This window comes from Bombyx mori, chromosome 20 (assembly GCF_030269925.1).
Source record: "Bombyx mori chromosome 20, ASM3026992v2".
NCBI lineage: Eukaryota > Metazoa > Arthropoda > Insecta > Lepidoptera > Bombycidae > Bombyx > Bombyx mori.
This window is the reverse complement of record NC_085126.1, coordinates 7,277,182-7,297,068: the sequence shown is the minus strand read 5'-3', so window position 1 is coordinate 7,297,068 and position 19,887 is coordinate 7,277,182. Positions and strand designations below refer to the sequence as shown.

Genomic DNA, 19,887 nt, shown 5'->3' with positions numbered 1-19,887 from the left:
ATAGATGACTCATGCTTTCAGACATCACACTACACTAGCAACAAGACATCGACGAAGCAGGTGAACGAATGTCAAAGATTGAAAAAGCAAATCGTCGCGGAACTGGTGAGTACTTAGGATTTAAGTTACGTACTCTTTGAACGATCACAGATGTGAGGTCTGATGTTTGTACAGAGATTAGTTTTATTAATATCACTAGCGGCCCGCTCCGGCTCCGTTCGGGTCTTTAACAAAAATTTCAACGATATTTGACGTTGTTTTATTTTTTTAAATAAAAGAACACTTATTGCGGCATAACTATAATAGTCAGACATATGCTGTCGCGACACTTCTTGTAAATAATAATGTGTTCTACAAAGTCGTGGTACATTATTTTATTCTATCATCAATAGTTTTCGCAGGGCACGCGATGTAAAGAATATTTTAGGTAATTTTTTTACACGTTGGATTACATTATTGGAGTTTTAGTAAGGATCCCTAATTTTTTTCAAAAAAGATTACTATACTGGCCTATGTCACTCGGGAATAGTGTAGCTTCCAAACAGTGAAAGGATTTTTCAAATCGGTTCAGTAGTTTCGGAGCCTATTCTAGTATATTCATATATTCATTCATACTATTCTGCTGATAGTACCTACATCCGACCTCACAGTTCTGAAGTTATTAAATTTTAATTATTCAATCAGTGTATTTCAGCTTAACAATTTAAGTATTACGTACAGAAGTAATGAGAAATTTGTGATTTAAATTTTAATAAAAAAAATAAAAAAAAACTTAAATGAACACAAAGTTCAATCAAAACAAACGGTAAGTAAAAATTTATTTTATATTTGTATTTATGTGTTGATTTTGATATATTTATAATAGATAGCTTGGTATTTACATAAAATATGTTTGTTTGTATGTAACTGAATCTTTGGACGTCATTACCATTGACTCGAAGACTCAGAATTTTCAAGTTAATCCGATGATTTGAAAATTTTAACACGCATTAATTACGATAAATATTAATATCGACGCTTGAAAGGCAAACGTGACTAAGTGACAATGCGTGAACTTTACAGTAGACTATTTTAAAGTTGAAATACCTGAAAACAAAATTTATTTTATCGAATCCAGCTGTAGTAGAATCTAGCTAGTAGCTGTAGGATTGAAATGATTTTAATAGACCTAGAAATATATATATTTTTTCCACATCGAATATGGTTATTGCCTATCATTTATGTACAAAGCAGTTATTGTCGCTTAGTCACGTTTGCCTTTCAAGCGTCGATATTATAAGTTCGCTCCAGCATCCTTAAAAAGAAAGAAATGAAATTGATCGTTAAGTAATTACAGTTTGCTTTTTAAGGGAGTGTTTTTTTTTTTTAAACTACCTACATATTATTATTTTATAAATTTGAAGGTATCTTAAGTCGTAACTAACAACTTTTTCCCATTAGCTATTAACAGAACCTTTAGCTTTCCACGATTGGATGGTGTGGGATCTTTGTTTTGTAGTTTTAAGATAAAAGATCGGAGAGCGTACCTAAGATTTGTTTTGTTAAAAAAAAACAATACAACTAATGTCGGCTCTTAAGTTTTTTTTGTTTTAAAGGGATGTGATAATGACGAAGTTGCACTATAATATACAAAGATTAAACGTTTGTTTGAATGATCGTTTGCGTCGCAGATAAGTTAATTCTTGATACGATATGTATTTAATAAAAAAATCCTACTCAAAAATGTTGTTGTTATAATATATTAGAACTAGTTGTGCCGCAGTAGTCGATATTCGACTAAAATTAATTGATAATATACCTAAGTTTCAACATTATTGTCGTTAAAAACTATAATATTTCTATAATCACAGATTTCGCCAAGACTACACTAGACAAATAATAATAAAGACAAACAATATTAACCTATTCTCAATTTGACCGCAGACTTTAAGCAATAACAAAAGTTTGACAATAAACAAAGAGTGTATTTATGTGTGTGTATCAAATACATGGTAGTGTGTGTAATATTTTTTTATTGATTTCGTGTATTACTAATGCATAGTAAAAAAAAATGCATTCTGCACTCCTTCTCTATATTCTCTATAAGTGTGGGAAATTTCATACTCCTCCGTCCGCGCGATTTTCGTAAAAAGGGATACAAAGTTTTTGCTTCACGTATTAATATATAGATTGTTACCACTATGCTATTTGGTATTAGACGAATTATTGAGATATGTTAACGAGCTCAACCGCCCGGCATTAAGCTGTTACTAAAGACTTGACGTCTCACGTATATGCCGTTTTGAGACAGATTTCAAGTCATTAAGTACATTAGTAAAATGGCTGCTCTGCGCTTTAGCCATAAACTGACTACAAAAAGGCTATCTAAGATAGTAAGCTACGCTAAGATAGTCATTTTAGCTCCGAGATAGAACGTGCAGGGTTGTATCGTCTCCTCCATAAAACTGACATATGAAATCTCTTTATCAGCACTCTACGGGTTTGTTGACTTATCATTTGTTGAAACTTGGTTTTTCCCCTAGCATTAGCAATGACCATTGACGATGGTGACCAGTATCCGTTGGGTGGGCCTGATACTCGTCTGCCATCGTTAGCAATAAAACATAATACACAATTTTAACAGAAGAGAAAATCGGTTTCAACATAATAAGATCTTGATAAATGGGATTAAATAAGAAGGATCTGCTTTGATTAAAAATAGATCATCAAAATCGTTTCACAGCACACGTAAATGATGTAATACGTCGTAGCCTAAAGGATAAGACGTCCGGTGCATTCGTATCTAGCGTTGCAACCGGTGTTCGAGTCCCGCAGGCGGGTACCAATTTTTCTGATGAAATACGTACTTAACAAATGTTCACGATTGACTTCCACGGTGAATGAATAACATCGTGTAATAAAAATCAAACCCGCAAAATTGTAATTTGCGTAATTACTGGTGGTAGGATCTCTTGTGAGTCCGCACGGGTAGGTACCACCGCCCTGCCTATTTCTGCCGTAATGCGTTTCGGTTTGAAAGGCGGAGCAGCCGTTGTAACTATACTGAGACCTTAGAACTTATATCTCAAGGTGGATGGCGCATTTGCGTTGTAGATGTCTATGGGCTCCAGTAACCACTTAACACCAGATGGGCTGTGAGCTCGTCCACCCATCTAAGCATATTTTTTTTTAGCATAGACAACCTTTTTTTAAATAACTCTTAAAAAGGTTAAAACTGTATCAGGGAAGAGTATTAAAATGGCGGTAGAACAGAATATGAATTTGAATTTAAATTCTACAATGTCAGATTAGATTTTATGTCAAGGTCTAATAGAATTAACGTCGTCTGATAGTAAATAGATCGTAAAAACGTAACCTATTATGGTGTAGGTAATATATTATGACAACGATTCGCGCGTGTACGTAGATGGCGCTTGGCCTTTGACTGTATTTCGTATCGTGGACTATAGACATACGAAGAGTAGTGTTAATATTTTACTTTCAATTTTTTTTTGAACGAAGTTCCTTATCGCGCGTTGTGAAAGGGGGCTAGACGGAAAAAATTCTTACGAAAAGTTGTCACGACACTTTTTAGATCCGTCATTCTGACCAATCAACGTGTAGGCGCTTATCGCGTGACATTGCTCGTATCCGATTGGTCCGCGTAATGAGTACAGTTTCTCGAGATAGCGTTTCAACAATAGTAATTTAGTTCATAGTATTGTTTTTTTCTTCTTCATAATGCCGTAATTTATTATTATAACTTAAAAAAAAAATTACAATTCCTTCACTAATTAATCGAAAGGAACTTCGTTCCATCCGGGTGTCCCTTGACACCTCTGAAGTTTTTTCTTTTTTATTATACGTTTTGATATGTCGTAACGCGCGTGGTGGCTCCGTTCACACGAGAGGTAGTATCATCTATAAGTCATTATAATTCGAAGGGTAATAGGTTAATTGGTTTAACTTTACAGGAGAGCCATGTATAGTTTAAATTTGAAGAAATAGTACATTGTGCACCAAGGGAGAAAAGTAGGACATTTCCTCCCGCGTGTAAAATTGCGCGGGATGAGATGTCCTACTTTTTTCCCGCGGTGCACATACTGTTTTTTCTCCTACCAGGCCGAAAGTTCGTGGAGTATTGAGCCGGGGTCCAGGGGCGAAGCCCTGGCAGGGGCATAAAAACACAATTTAACTGTTTTTTTAATTTTTAAATAAACTACTACTAATTGAATAAGAACTGTCTGATGAACTCATCTTTGTTTAATACTTCACTATTAAATTTTATTGCCTTTTGTTTATTTTAATTTTACACTAAACACAATATTGCAAATAACCCGAGCACAACAATGGCGGAGAATTTTAGGTGTGTGAGAGCAGACGTAGACACTAACGCGCATGCGCACTTGTCAGTACCCGGGGAGAAAAGTTAGACTTTCTTCCCTGTACAGCGGGAGGAAAACCGAACTTTCGGCGTAGGTAGGAGAATAAATATCATAACTTCTCTAGCTGTTTGAATGGTGTAACCTTAATTGCAGCTCAATTAAAAACGTAGTTTGTTGATACTAATACCAAATAAAACGCACTTTTAATTACAAACATAAAGGACAATGCCCAAAAGTGGGCCAACTTTATGTCAAAACTATTTGTACTTGAAAAACTATGCCTTATTTTTTCACGTTGTTCAGTTTATGTATCAACATTACTTTCAACCTGGCATTGTTTTACAAAAAAATAAATTACTTATTTGATAACATCCCAAAACTGAGTGCCATAGTTTTTAAATTCGCCAATAGGCAAAGGGCCTATCGTTGCCGGCTTCCGGATTTGCATTTTATTTTATTATTATTATGAGGATATAATAATAATTATTTTATTATTATTATGAGGATATAATAATAATAAAATGTACGTAAAGGCTTATTTCTAGCAAAATTAACCACAATTAAGTTATTTAATACTGTAAATAATGATGAGAGCGATTATTGATTTCGAAGAAAACAATTAACAACTTAATTTTAGCTGCAGAAAAAAACAGATTTCTCTTAAACCTGTGTGAGAATATAAAAATCGTTTTCTGAATATGAAACGATATTTCTTTGTCTATCAAATTAAGTTAAAACCATCATGACCCGATAACTTTTTTTAGGGGCCCAAACGCCCTAAGAAATTGGACATTGTCCTTTCGCGTATTAAGCTAAATGTCGCTTAAACCAAATAGCCTTTCGCCCTCATTCAGTGCATTAAAAATACATAGATCGTCATGAACTCGTATCGATCATCGCACGCGTCTATGTTGCGGTACAAATCACGCAGGCAGTCATATATTTTCCAAGGAAATAACTGTGTGACAGAACACGTGCTCATTAAGGACTTCCACGATGAACAACGTCCCTTAGTTACCACCATCCTGCCTATTTCTGTAGGGAAACAGTATCTTTTCAGTTTGAAGAGTGGGGCAGCCGTTGTTCTATACGATTAAGACCTAGACCTCATGCCTCAAGGCGGGTGTGAGGTATTCACGTTGTAATCTATGTGGTTACAGCAACCATTCCACATCAGTCGAGTTTTTTAACTTCTCGACCGCGTAAAAGTTAACTTAAATTTGTATTGGAGCTGGAACAGCACCCCTAGCGGTAAACGTGGGTGTTCCAGACTGTTCCACACACAGAGAAGCACGGGCTCGTCGAACCAATATATGTAATTGAATATGCAATTTCGAAAAGGGCACATCTCTGAAAATGTAAAATGTTCAGGAAATGAAAAAAACTGATTATTTTCTAAAGCAGTGTAAAATTTAAAATATTAACTTTTGAGATATATTTTAGTGTTAATTAACAATTAAAAATTACTGGAATTATTATAAAATGGGTGTAGGTAAGCCTCAAGACTACATGTATATGAAAAAAACGTATTTGACAAAATATGCGACATGTGCCCTTTTCGAAATTGCATATTCAATTATGACTAGTGACTTAAAAATATATAGAACTAATGTGGCTCTACAGTTTCGCTGTTTTTTTTTTTTTTTAAGTTTTAGTCAAGGATTTAAGTCGCGTATTTTATAAACAGTTTCAACGCGTTACCCCCATGGCATACTAAACGACAATCACACATCATGATCTGCCGCGTCCGCATGACGCACACGCACGATGTGTCTGAAGAGCATCAAGATATCATTTGAATAGTCGCGTAATATACAAGAGACCGCAGTTTGAGGTTTACTGGTGTATAGTAATGCGATATTATGCCGTGGCTAGGATTCTGCACCAATTATAATTTTATATTGTACCTAGTCAGGTCATAAATTTTGTCACATGTTTAATATAAAATAATTGAAACAAGTTTATTCATTATGTAACCATTCATATACCAAAATGAACTTAACAAAACATAGATTCTTATGACACTAAAGTTTATTCAAAATGACCTCCGTGATTTTGAATACAGGCCTTCAATCTGCGCGGCCAGTCGTCTATCGCAGCACGAACGAGGTCCATGTCAATATCGGCGGCTGCCTTAATCAAGGATGTCTTGAGTGACTCCAAATTGGGATGAGGCTTTGAGCACGCTGAAAATTCGATGAAATTCGAATTCAATAAACTTTTTTGTGGCCAGCATTCTAAAAGAAAAGTTTTAACTGTGTGACAATACTTATGACCTGACTAGGTAATACCTGTTTAACCTGCAGAAAGAACGAGATCGTGTTTTCGGTGTGACTGTGTTACGGTTTAAATCTTGCGTGTCGCCACTATTTTTTTTCAATTTAAATGTAGGTATCTATAAAACATGTCACGCGCAAATGGCTCCTACGATTGTAGAACAAAATCATCTACATAATTATAATGAAACCCGTATAATTTATAAGTTATTAATAGTCGCCATAATGGCCTGCACGGATATGTACCACAATCCTGCAGACATCACCCTGTTGATGTCATCGTCCATGTTGAGACATCCAGTTCAAATGTTAACTTTAAACTATTTGCATGATACAAGGAATTGGTAGGCAGCAGCTTGGTTCTGCTCCTGGCATTGCTGAAATCCATGGGCCACGGTAAACACTCACAATCAGGTGGGCCATTTATTCGACTACCTACAAGGCCAATAAAAAAAAAAACAAACACAAAACGTTCATCTAATAGCCACCAAGGTAAAAGTTTTGGCTGATACGATTCAAGGGTGTTCGCAATTACAACTGATTCTTTACATCGATGGTAGTTTTCATCCTACTTATTTCTGTCACTTGTGTGTTTCGCTTTGAAGAGTGAGATTACCGCTATTCAAATATAATTAAGTCTTCGATTTGATGTTTCAAAGTGGCCTGCGGTGTATGCTTTATAGCTGATAGCATCGGACCGCCGAGTATCTCACTGGATCTTCGCGATGCACTCGCAAAGCTGAGCTGTTAGTTCTCATCTGGAAGAGTTCGCTATTCAGCAAACCTTCCCCCTCTTGATTGAGAAGTAGAGATCGCCCATCTGTGCTGGCGAAACGGCAAGGTCTCATAAGCAAAACAGAACGTTACATCCCAAAAAAAAAAGTGATTCTATGGATACCTTTGACATCTTTAGCCCATTTAAAGAAACTCGTAAGAGATCTGTGTTATTTATTTTTGAAACTAACATAGATATCAGATTTCGATGTCGTCAACATTAAAATAAAAGCGTGTTTAAAAAGCTTTGTATTTCTTCAAAGGCGTTGATCGATCAAATATTGTTGTACCTTATCCGTTGTATCCAAATATATAATGTACGTATGTGTATGTTGTATGTTTCTAATATTCTTATAACTTATGTTGCAAGATTTTGCGAGATTTTGTTTCTTTTTACTTCTGTTTTTATGTATCTTTTTAGCTTGTGATGTGTATTGTGAGCCTAATAAGTAAATTCCGTCTACACTCCTGTTTTGGTTGAAAATATCTAGCGGACTGTGATTTATTGACAATATAATGTATCATGTGTAATTAATGTGAGACTAGGTATCTCTGTACCGGTTTGTAGGTCATAGTAAACAAGTATTTAATAAAGGCATTTATCACAGGTCAGGGCGCCTTTCAGCGATAAACCTTTGTTCATTTCTAAATGAAAAATGGCAATGCTTAGTATATTAATTTTTTTTGCATAATATTCAATAGGCAATTGTTTTTCTGAAGTTTGTGTTAATGGGGATGGTGCGATTTATAAGTCTTCTTCTTCTTGCTTCGGTTTCCTCAATACTGAGGGTCGTGACCACCTCCTCGCAACTAGAGTTTATTACGGACCTTTCCACGCCATTTGCCTCTATATGCCGCCGGGTGTAGAGCATCGTGAACTGTGGTGTCGAGGGTAGTGCGGATCTGGTCAGTCTATAGGTCTACTTGCCGCAAAAAGATTGAGGACTGCACGTTTTTTTCCTATCTATTCGCTGGTAGCCTAGGGGGCTATTCCCAGCTACGCCCGGACGGGTAAGTGAGCTCACGAGCTCAACCTGAGAGAATTTGCTAACACTAGCCCTACCAAAAGCAGTGTTTCGCAGAATGTACCATCGGATCGGAATAACGACCCATTGATTGACCCTTAATATATATTGTATTAATACCCCTGGAATGCAAACTTCAACCCTATGCTCTCCATCTATAAGTAAAACCCGAAGGTCTTGACGGTAGAATTGGGTTTTCTTGAAAATAGAACGCAAATTTTGGTCAATAGCTATTGTTTTAAATTTGAACCGGAATACAGGAACAATCATCAAATGCACTCACATTTCCATTTTACGACTTCTTTAAATTTTAACGATTTTGTACGGATGTGGTCGTGCAATAATGATCCAGTAAACGATTAGATTATGGACTTTTTTTGTGTGTCGCAACTTTAAATGACTCTTGTTGCATTCTAAAGCCAACAGCACCGTGTAATTTTAAAGACAAAATATAATATAACTAGTGTCACTTGAAATCACTGGTTTTTTTTTAAATTTACACTTTTAGACTTTCACGTCGGGGTCATCAGTTTGGTAGTCTTAACGACAAAGGGAAGATCTTCCACTGAGCGGGTGATATTGCTAGGTAGGCCGACGGTCCGAATGTTGTTGTTCGGAACTTGTATAATATATATGCAAGCTTATCTTGAAAATGTCGTAAGCGAGATTCAGGCATCTGTCAATTACCTTGCGTTGTATGATGGCTACCCGCCACAAGGCGAATATATTCAATCATTGCTATTTACTAATATATAACGCTTGCGACAAGAAAAACTAATTGAAAATACCACTTATCAGTAGCTAGAAATGGTAGTCTACACTGAAATAGACGAAAAGGAATAACTTTATTACAGCGAAAACTGAATTGATTTACGGAAAATAGCCCACGATGTTGTTTTTGTTCAGTTTTATTGCATAACATCATTCATATACGTATAAGTTGTAACGCCTCTCATATACGGGTGGTCGAAAACAAAAGAATCAGCATTCGAAGTAGAATTCAAAACTTCAATGGAGAGAACACACATAAAAGCTGACGAGTCTTTGTTGCCGTGTTGTGAAATATTCGAGTACCAATATTTCTTTGTCTTGAATGTTCGCCGAAATTGTTGGTTTATTGTATACGTTTTTTAAGTGCTTTTAAACCTTTGTCTGGGCCGGTTTTATAGTTTCCCTTCGTTTTATCGAATTTAATGTCTCGTTCCTTGTTGCTTCAGGAGACGTGTGTGGGTAGGACGCGAATTTTGGGTCCATTGAAATAGGTACCTGGTTTTACTGGCGTTTTATACCAAGATTTTAATGCGTAGATCGATGAGCGTGGTTCGCCCACTGGTTCTCAATTGGCTACTGGAGCTGATTGCCACATGACGTAAATACCGGCCTTCACCTCCAAGATGAAGTCGAAATGTCCACCCATCAAAGACTTTCACGTCAAACGTAGGTAGGACTGTAGTGCTTACCCATGCGGACTCAACATATGCCGTACCAATTTTCCTTCATTAATTTGTAAATGATGTACTCCATATAAGTCGATAACGAACTCTTGCCTAACAAAACGATACCTGACAACGGAATTTTAACTCCGATACAGTCGCATCGCTCAATATTAGTGCACAGGACATTTGTGTCTTTGGGCTACCACTTTAAACCTCAAACCTATTTTTTATGAACGAGGGATTACTGGGGACCCTGAAGCCTTTTCAGTTTCACCAGGATAAGTAGGCGAGCAAAGGCTCAGCCAGGAGGGATGCGATTTGCTAACAGCTGCCCGAGCGCCTCCGATGGAGACTTAACAACTCAAGAGCAGCTGCTTCGCGAATGGATCTACTACCGAATCAGAATCGCGACACGCTGAGAAGATCCGGCGAGAAACTCAGCCGGCTGTTTTTTTTTCCTACCTAAGCTGATAGCCTTGAGAGGCTATTCCAGCGTAACCTTAGCTAGTAGGTGAGCTCACGGGGCTCAAACCGGAGTGATGTTAACACTGACCCTAGCAAGAGCAGTGCTTCACAGAATCTACCACCGGATCGGAAACGCGACCCACTGAGAAGATCCAGCGAGAAACTCAGTGGGCTGTGTCTATGGGTTAATTCGCTCGTCGAACCCTTGTGCTTGTGGTACCTAAAAGCGCCGTTAATGAATCGGGAGGATCCGTAATGACGTGTTTTTGGGCGACGTCGACAGTTTACCATTCGGTCCACAGGATCGAGTACGGGCCGCTGCTTGAGTTACGTTGCACCGAATTTGACGAGTACCTACGGTTAAACTTCAAACTGGTAACCAATAGCAATCCAATTCACATATAAGTAGATATCAATTCTTGCACCTCTCGAAACTAGTTCCCGCCTTAAAACTTTCACTTTCCTTCTACGGACTATTGTTAGCACGAGGTAATTTTGTATCGTTCAAATTGAATTATGAACACGCTTTCAAATCTCTACGAAAAATTTACTACCTCAGTTGAACAAACATTTTTATAGTTTTTTTTTTATTGCTTAGATGGGTGGACGAGCTCACAGCCCACCTGGTGTTAAGTGGTTACTGGAGCCCATAGACATCTACAACGTAAACGCGCCACCCACCTTGAGATATAAGTTAGTCACAACGGCTGCCCCACCCTTCAACCCAAACGCATTACTACTTCACGGCAGAAATAGGCGGGGTGGTGATACCTACCCGTGCGGACTCACAAGAGGTCCTACCATCAGTAAAAGTGAATTCAAATGGATAGTGACTTTGCAGAATCATAGGCGAACTAAAGAATATGGTTTCCCGCAGTATGTAAGTGCAAAAACATTGTTGATTCGTAAATCGTTACGTACTGAAACAGATTTACTACTAACCAATCTGTCGGTTACAAGAAACTCTCCATATTCATCGAATAGTTCCAATGAAACGTAATCCGATATAGCTTTGTCTAATAAAAGTCTAATGTATCGAATTTCATTCGCTTATATCACATTTAACTTTATAGATAACACGCGCCCTATTGAACTTAAACATTGCACGTGTTTACGAAATTTAAGAAATGTTTTTTTTTTATTCTTAAACACTAATATATATACATATATATATAATTCTTCTGTGCGTGTGTATGTTAGTGAAATCCTCCTTAAACATTGGCCAGATTTCGAAGATTTTTTTTGAGTGTTCTGGTAAATTCGATACTGATGTAGATTCACAATTCGGTCCACTAAAAATGTTTTTTTAATTATTTTTCTGTAAAAGAAAGTGAAATTTAGGACAGGACAATGTCTTTCGGGTCCGCCAGTTGTTAAGTAATTGGTTACAAGTTAGGTAGGTCAATTGCTAGAAATTCCCGTGCATATAACAAATATAAAAAAATACTAGTAATTCCTCTGTTCAGTATAAAAAATCATTACCGAAGGAATTAGTCTATTTGCTTCCTTTTTTATCCCTATCTCTTCGCTGGTATTCTAGCTACGCTATGTCTGGTCCCGTTTGTAGATTTTTTTTGTAGTATTTTAAAAGATTGCCATGCGTATATAAAATATAATATACCCTAATGGACCGACCAAATTACTATAAAATATAACTGCAGTGAGAGGTTCCCTAAATTAGTGCAGTAGAATGGCCTCGAGCAGGGAGAGATGGCGCGACATCGTGAGACGCATCAAGTCTGCCCCTTCCAACACTACATGACGATCACGACCACTCTGTCAAGAGTGACACGACTGAGAAGAAGAAGACCCTAATGCTTAGCTAAACAATTATGTTATTGTTTTAAAGTATTTCGGCTTTAACATATCATATTTCGACCGCAACCCTTCTAATGGAAATCGATTAAATTTTTTATCCAAATGTAAGAAAGAAATGGAAAAAATATAACGTGATTGTTGAAGATCGTATCAGTAGTGATACTGAGCGCTACGAGGCTTTAATGTGACAGTTTTAGAGTTATTGACGTGAGCTTCGGAGCTTTAAGTCACCCATTATGTATATTTGTTGTGACACCAATCTGTCTATCACCATAAGGAATCGTGCGTTCTGAAGAATAGGATCTAACAACTGAAGCTTCAACCAGCTCTATTATATGTATGTGTAGCTATAAAATATTTACCTATAATAAGAGATGTCTTATGATCAGATCCGTAACGAAAAACAGTGTTTAAAAGGTTTTAATTGATAAATTTCTCAAGGGACAAATGAGGCCATCAGCGCAAAAGTGGCCTAAGCTTACCATAGTTTGGGACGGTGGGATGGATGTAATGTGCTCTGCGTCAACCCTGTCCCGCCGTTTCAATAGCCCCGACTGGGCTCCGGCCCGGTCCGAGGTAGGGCGCCGGTTGTGAGCGGCAGGAGTTTTTAGTGAGGTTCAACTCCCACATACTCCACCTGCCGCGCGGGTGGGGATCCGGCGATTTTCTCCTGTGGAAAAAAAAAAAAAAAACTTACCATAGTTAGTATGCAGATAATGAGGTTCGAATTTGCCTTTACAATACTTCGTAAGGAAAAAAATACGCGGTAAAATGATGCTTACAAAGTCATCTGTTGTCTATGGACTGAAACTAGGGATAGGCCGATTTGGCATCAAAATTTATTATGTTTTAAATAAATTGCAATACAAGCATGAATATGAATTATTATTGTTGGTTAGGCCACCGTTTCCGATCCGGTGGTAGATTCTGCGAAGCACGGCTCTTGCTAGGGTTCGGGTTAGCAACGTCGTCAGGTTTGAGCCCCGTGAGCTTACCTACTAGTTAAGGTTAAGTTGAAATAGCCTCTCAAGGCACTCAGCTTGGTAGGAACAAAAAAAAAAAGCTGACGGCCTCAAATGTGTGTCTCCAACTGCATATTTCAGTATGATCGAGATATGTCGCAACGTTGCCTAACTTTTCTTTCTATTTTCATAATTCTTACGGCATAGGATTACGAACAGCCCAACCGCGTTAAGTGGTTTCCCAGATCTCATTAAATAGGCTGTGGCCGGTCTCCATTTGCATCGGTCAGGTTATAGTTTGTTGAACCATGTTTTTTGCGCACGTGGACCGTTCGATAAGAAACGTCGCTGCTCTTACATTCTTATACTTTTAAAAGATTGATTTAACTTTCAAGTTCATTGAACTTTGGTTTTGAAGACCAGATATCTGTATCCTACTTATATACCCGTGATAAAGACATAACTGATCCAAAAAGATTCGAAATTGAGTTAATATGCAGAATCATTTGATATCATCAGTAATTTCCTTATAAATACTGTGAAAAGAGCGTAGTTTAGTTTTTTTTTTTTAGTTTACCTATGTTTTGACTACTACTATTAACAATTTTAGTCAAATTTTATCTTACTTTAAAAGACATAATGTGACTGGTAAAAAATAAAAAAATAATTGTTGCAAAGATGATTAATATTAAAAACTAGCTGACCCGGCAGACTTCGTAGTGCCTCAATCGATAAATAAAAGACCTAAAGGGATCCGTCCGACGGGGAACACATCAAAGGAAAAACAAAATTGTTTTTTTTTATATAATTCCGAGCATTTTCATATTTTTTCACCTTTTAAACCTTCTCTGGACTTCCACGAATAATTCAAGACCAAAATTAGCCAAATCGGTCCAGCCGTTCTCGAGTTTTAGCGAGACTAACGAACAGCAATTCATTTTTATATATATCACACGATATCACATGTTAAACCATTAAAACACTGTCCTGTAAAATTTTTAGGTTTTGAGATTGTACAGTTTTAATGCGAGAAGACGATATATGGTACAGGATGTTTAAAACAAACCAAACCATAATATAAATGTATCGATTTTACTAATGAATACAGCAATGCATGCAATTTAAATTCAACTGATGCGCTGATTGACTTTTCTATACATTGCTTGTTCATAAAATGGAATTTTACTTATTTATTGGGTAAACGAGCTCACGGCCCGCCTGTTGTTAAGTGGTTAATGAAAGTTATAGACATCGCAACGTGATCGTCGCCACCGTTTATACCTCAAATTTTCGTCTTAATTGTAGTTGCGTAACTTATAAATTTTCCGGGTTTTATTTTTTATTACACTATGTCAGTGGTGAAAATGTGTTAGGTACGTATTTTATGTGAGATTCGAATATATCGTATCAATCGATACAAGTACACCGGAGGACAATACCGTCTTAACCATAAGGGCACACGGGGCCCGTGCCCAGGGCCCCCATTCTCAGGGGGCCCCGAAAGACCGACAATTTCTCTCACACGTTTATTTTCAAAACATTTTTGTCGGGCACATTACACTTTTTTTACAAATCAGTAATCAGAAGGTATTTACAAGGCATATACTATGCCTATAATAGAAGATTTTGCTCAACAGAAATCCCGAAAGAAACCGTTATCGAAATCGTAACCAAAAAACCAGCAGCATTCTAATATCATTAATGACATATTATATCATACTGTATTTGATGATAAATGGTCATACTCAGTAAAAAAATGTTATTATAATTCGCTTTTTTTACTTTCCAAAAGGGCCTCAAATTCTTGTGTGTCCCTAAGGGCCCCATCCTAGTTTATGACGTCCCTGCCGGAGGACTAGTTCTTTGGGTCACGTCAACTTTTAAAATATCGCTTTATGGTAGGTAACAGCTTGACTCTCTGCTCCTGACATTGCTGACGACCATGAGCGAAGTTAACCACACAGCATCAGGTGGGCCGTATGCTCGTCCTATAAGGGCATTAAAATAATAATAATAGTAGATAATAATTCGATAGGAAGAGACGTACAAAGGCCTTGCAAGCGCGATTTGGAAGTCCCACTTCAAACAATGGCTAAATGCGTAACCTGGGAAGTGAAACTCCAAATCAGTTGACTATCTATCTGTACTAGTGGTCCCGCAGTAATCGAAATTCGACTATAATTAATTGAAATTATAAGTTTGAACATTATTATGATTATATTGTCAAAGACTATTATTATACTTTTATAAACACAGATTTAGCTAAGACTACACTTTAGACAAATATTAATAAAATACAAACAATATTTAATCTATTCTCAATTTAACCACACACTATGAGTAATAAGAAAAGTTTGACAATAAACTAATAGTATGCATGCGTGTGTATGTCAAATATATGGCAGTGTGCGTTATGTATTTATTTATTGATTTAATGTATTTTTATGCCTAGTTTAAAAAAATTATTAACAACCTGCACTCCTTCTCCATATTCTCTGTAAGTGTGGGAAGTTTCATACTCCTCCGTCCCCGCAATTTTCGTAAAAAGGGGTACAAAGTTTTTGCTTCACGTATTAATGTATAGATTACTAGTGTATCCGTGTTAACTAGGGCTTTTAAACGATAAATTGGATTCCGTGGCTTCTTTGGGTATCTACTTAAGTGTTACGTCAAAATGTAGGAAGATTAAGATGTCATTGACATTTGGGCGAAGGGAACGTCCATCATAGTTTATATGCGTTCCTGAACTTTAAGTAGTCAAAATTGTTTAATAGGAAACGATTTAACTACGTTTGGCCCTTATAATAAATATGATATGGTCGATTACCTATTGACCCGCAAGTGACCCAGTGCTGATAGGCGTGCCTCAAAGAGATCACAAGATTTCGGCCCTTAAACTACGATTTTCTGCTAAACATATTTAGGTAACGTTGATGTTTTTTTTTTTTTTTTGCTTAGATGGGTGGACGAGCTCACAGCCCACCTGGTGTTAAGTGGTTACTGGAGCCCATAGACATCTACAACGTAAATGCTTCACCCACCTCGAGATATAAGTTCTAAGATCTCAGTATAGTTACAACGGCTACCCTACCCTTCGAACCGAAACGCATTACTGCTTCACGGCGGAAATAGGCAGGGTGGTGGCACCTACCCGTGCGGACTCCCAAGAGGTCCTACCACCAGTGATTACGCAAATCATAATTTTGCGGGTTTGATTTTTATTATACGATGTTATTCCTTCACCGTGGAAGTCAATCGTGAATATTTGTTAAGTACGTATTTCATTAGAAAAATTGGTACCCGCCTGCGGGATTCGAACACCGGTGCATCGCAACAACGAATGCACCGGACGTCTTATCCTTTAGGCCACGACGACTTATGTTGTGTTATGAAGATCTTAAACGGAGTATCATCAACTGAGTACTGCACTCATTTACTGTACTTCCCCCTCTAGCCCTGCTTTGGTAGTGGTGTTTATAAGTAGATTATACTATATAATCCACTATTGAAAGTAACAATAATGTTATCTTTATTTATGTCTGATTCCCATAGAGTCAGAAGCAACGTGCGAAGTCATCGCGAAGCCTGCGTCGAATAACAGTTAAAACTACGTTAGCTGCACAGTTTTATTCTCAACAAAAAACTAAATAATTCACCACAAACAAACGCTGTGTGTAAATGGTTATTGTTATTTATCAAACGGTCTCAGCTATTGTTTAGTTTTTTTTTTGTTTCTTGTTGGGTAACTAACGGCAGCAGCGTAAATCGAATGTTATTTGTACAAATCACAAGCTTTTGTTCGTTGTTTGTATGCTGTGTTTATTGCCTTTGAAGGCATATCAACGTATAGCCAACCGGACAATGAGTAGTCATTGTTACACGCTAATGGCTCCTACTGACACCGCCTCGTTCGGTAAGGCATGCGAGGAGTTCGTTCGGAAGCCGGGTGTTTTTTTCTTATTGCTTAGATAGATGGACGAGCTCACAGCCCACCTCGTGTTAAGTGGTTACTGGAGCCCATAGACATCTACAATGTAAATGCACCACCCACCTTGAGATATAAGTTCTAAGGTCTCAGTATAGTAACAACGGCTACCCCACCCTTCAAACCGAAACGCATTACTGCTTCACGGCAGAAATAGGCGGGGTGGTGGTACCTACCAGTGCGGACTCTCAAGAGGTCCTACCACCAGTGATTACGCAAATTATAATTTTGCGGGTGTGATTTTTATTATACGATGTTATTCCTTCACCGTGGAAGTCAATCGTTAACATTTGTCGAGTACGTATTTCATTAGAAAAATTGGTACCCGCCTTCGGGATTCGAACATCAGTGCATCGCTACATACGAATGCACCGGACGTATTATCCTCTAGGCCACGACGACTTTTTTAAGAATGATCTCTGGAAACGCACTGTAGCAGAAAGGTTTGAGGTGGTAGGGACGAACTCTGCCCCGGTTAAAGGTTGTTGTTGTTGTTGTAGTTCTAGGGTACCCCGCTGGTACATAGGGCCCTCATAAGCTGTCTCTACTTGACCCTGTGTTGAGCTTGCTCCCTGACATCACTCCAGGTCAAGCCGGCAGTCCTCATCTCGCTCTCCACGGTGCTACGCCAAGTGTGTACAGAGCCACCAGGTCTTCTCCTGGCACGGAGTTGCCACTCAAACGCGATTAGTGCTGCGTTGACTCCGCTGTGCCGTAGAGTGTGTCCTATAGAACGCCATTTCCTATAGGCAATGTATTGCTCGAATGCGCGATGGGGGTTTGGTCATTGTTAATGGTTGTGCGTTGACGAAATCATCTCGAACACTCAAATGTTTCGCCTTCGTTCCCGAAGATGTTTCATCATTATTCATTAAGTGATATCATTATCAAAATGGCCCATAATATCTCAAGAGCTATCTAATAAAAGTTTCTTGTTAAAAAAAATCTATCTTTACATGATTTTTTATAACCTGGCCTATGTCTACGTAACGGACTGTTTTAACGTAATATTTGGTAGGCAGCGGCTTGGCTCTGCTCCTAGCATTGCTGACGTCCATGGGTGACGTTAACCACTCACCATCCAGTGGGCCGTATGCTCGTCTGCCTACAAGGGCAATAAATAAAAAATTCACGTAAACTTCAAGACGTCTGATTGAAAATTAAAATCTCTCACACGTATGAAGGATCAATGACAGTACAATCATTTTATTACTTTGACAATTTGTCCTGATGACTTTTATCGCGGGTTTTTACCGATTTCGTTTCCACTTGTCTACGGAACCCCAAAGAAAAGAATTTCGTCTCTGTTTCAATAAACAATAATTAAGAGCGCTTCCGTTTGTCGCGTTTTATAAATCGGTTAATGGCCGTGACTATTTCTATCAAATTACGCTGCGCTTCGTATTTCTCTACCTAGTTACTTAATATCATTATGTACTATGTTGGTTTATTTCTCCAGTGGATAGCTAGTGGTGTATACCTATGTGGAAATTGGGTCTCCCGCAGTATCGACCCATCAACTGGCAAATTCTGTTATTGTAAAGCACACTTGTTTGCGATGATACCCGATCCTGTGGACCGAATGGTAAACAGTGGAAGTCGCCCTAAACACGTCATTACGCGTCCTCCCGATCCATTAACGGTGCTTTTAGGTACCTCAAGCACCGGTCACCGTCCTCGTCGAACCCGTCGCGTCGCTTGCGACGAAGGGCTCGACGAGTAAATGAACCCTCAGACACAGCCCACTGAGTTTCTCGCCGGATCTTCTCAGTGGGTCGCGTTTCCGATCCGCTGGTAGATTCTGCGAAGCACTACTTTTGCTAGGGCCAGTGTTAGCAACACTTCCGGTTTGAGTCCCGCGAGCTCACCTACACACCTGAAGCTGAAATAGCCTCTCAAGAATATCAGCATAGGTAGGGAAAAAAGCTTTGCGATTAGATATTTGTTTGTATGTCGTAGTTTAGCAGATTATCGCGAAATACCGGAGCTCATAAACATTGCATTCGATATCCGAGAAACTAGAGAGTGTGAAATAAAATAACATCTTATTTTGGGTCAATAGAGTATCCTTTTTAAACGATTTGAGATTCATAGTACACCGCCGCGCCGTGGGTGGTCGTGGACAACAAAAAAATATCGTTTAGTCTCACGTACTCGTTATTAAACAGCTTATAAAACAAACCTTTCTTACTGGTGGTAGGACCTCTTGTGAGTCCGCACGAGTAGGTACCACCACCCCGCCTATTTCTGCCGCAAAGCAGTTGCGTTTCGGTTTGAAGGTGGAGCAGCCGTTGTAACTATACTGAAACCTTAGAACTTACATCTCAAGGTGGGTGGCGCATTTACGTTATTAATGTCTATGGGCTTCAGTAACCACTTAACACCAGGTGGACTGTGAGCTCGTCCACCCATCTAATTAATAAAAAAAAAACCTTAAAATATTTTATACAAACGAATTTTATAAAACAATTAATCATATCTGTAAACAAAGCAATTACGAAAACTAGTTATGTTATATTGTATGAGTTTACAGTCAAATGTCAACATGATAAGTTAAAGGACATATTTTGGAATCAATTGCGACATAGATTACAGCCAAAACCACAACATAACTCACTATCGGACCTAATGACAGCTCAAATATATTAAACATAAACACGACAGCGATGTAACTATATTTTAATACATGATTTCCTCAATTAAACGTTTTCAACTACGAATGATCCGAAAACACGTAACGTGGATGCGTCAAAATATAATTATCAGCTGTGCCGGGTAAAGA

General features: G+C 38.0%; 1 protein-coding gene across 4 annotated transcripts in view; it reads left to right on the top strand.

The window, feature by feature from the left end:
• Window positions 1-19,887, top strand: part of LOC101744606 (anillin) — a 73,184-nt gene that overhangs the window by 7,618 nt on the left and 45,679 nt on the right. For all 4 annotated transcript variants that reach the window (XM_062674367.1, XM_038018114.2, XM_038018115.2 and 1 more), the window contains one exon: window positions 22-105. In XM_062674367.1, coding sequence (XP_062530351.1) covers window positions 22-105 — 84 coding nt within the window. The remainder of the gene's footprint in view (window positions 1-21; window positions 106-19,887) is intronic.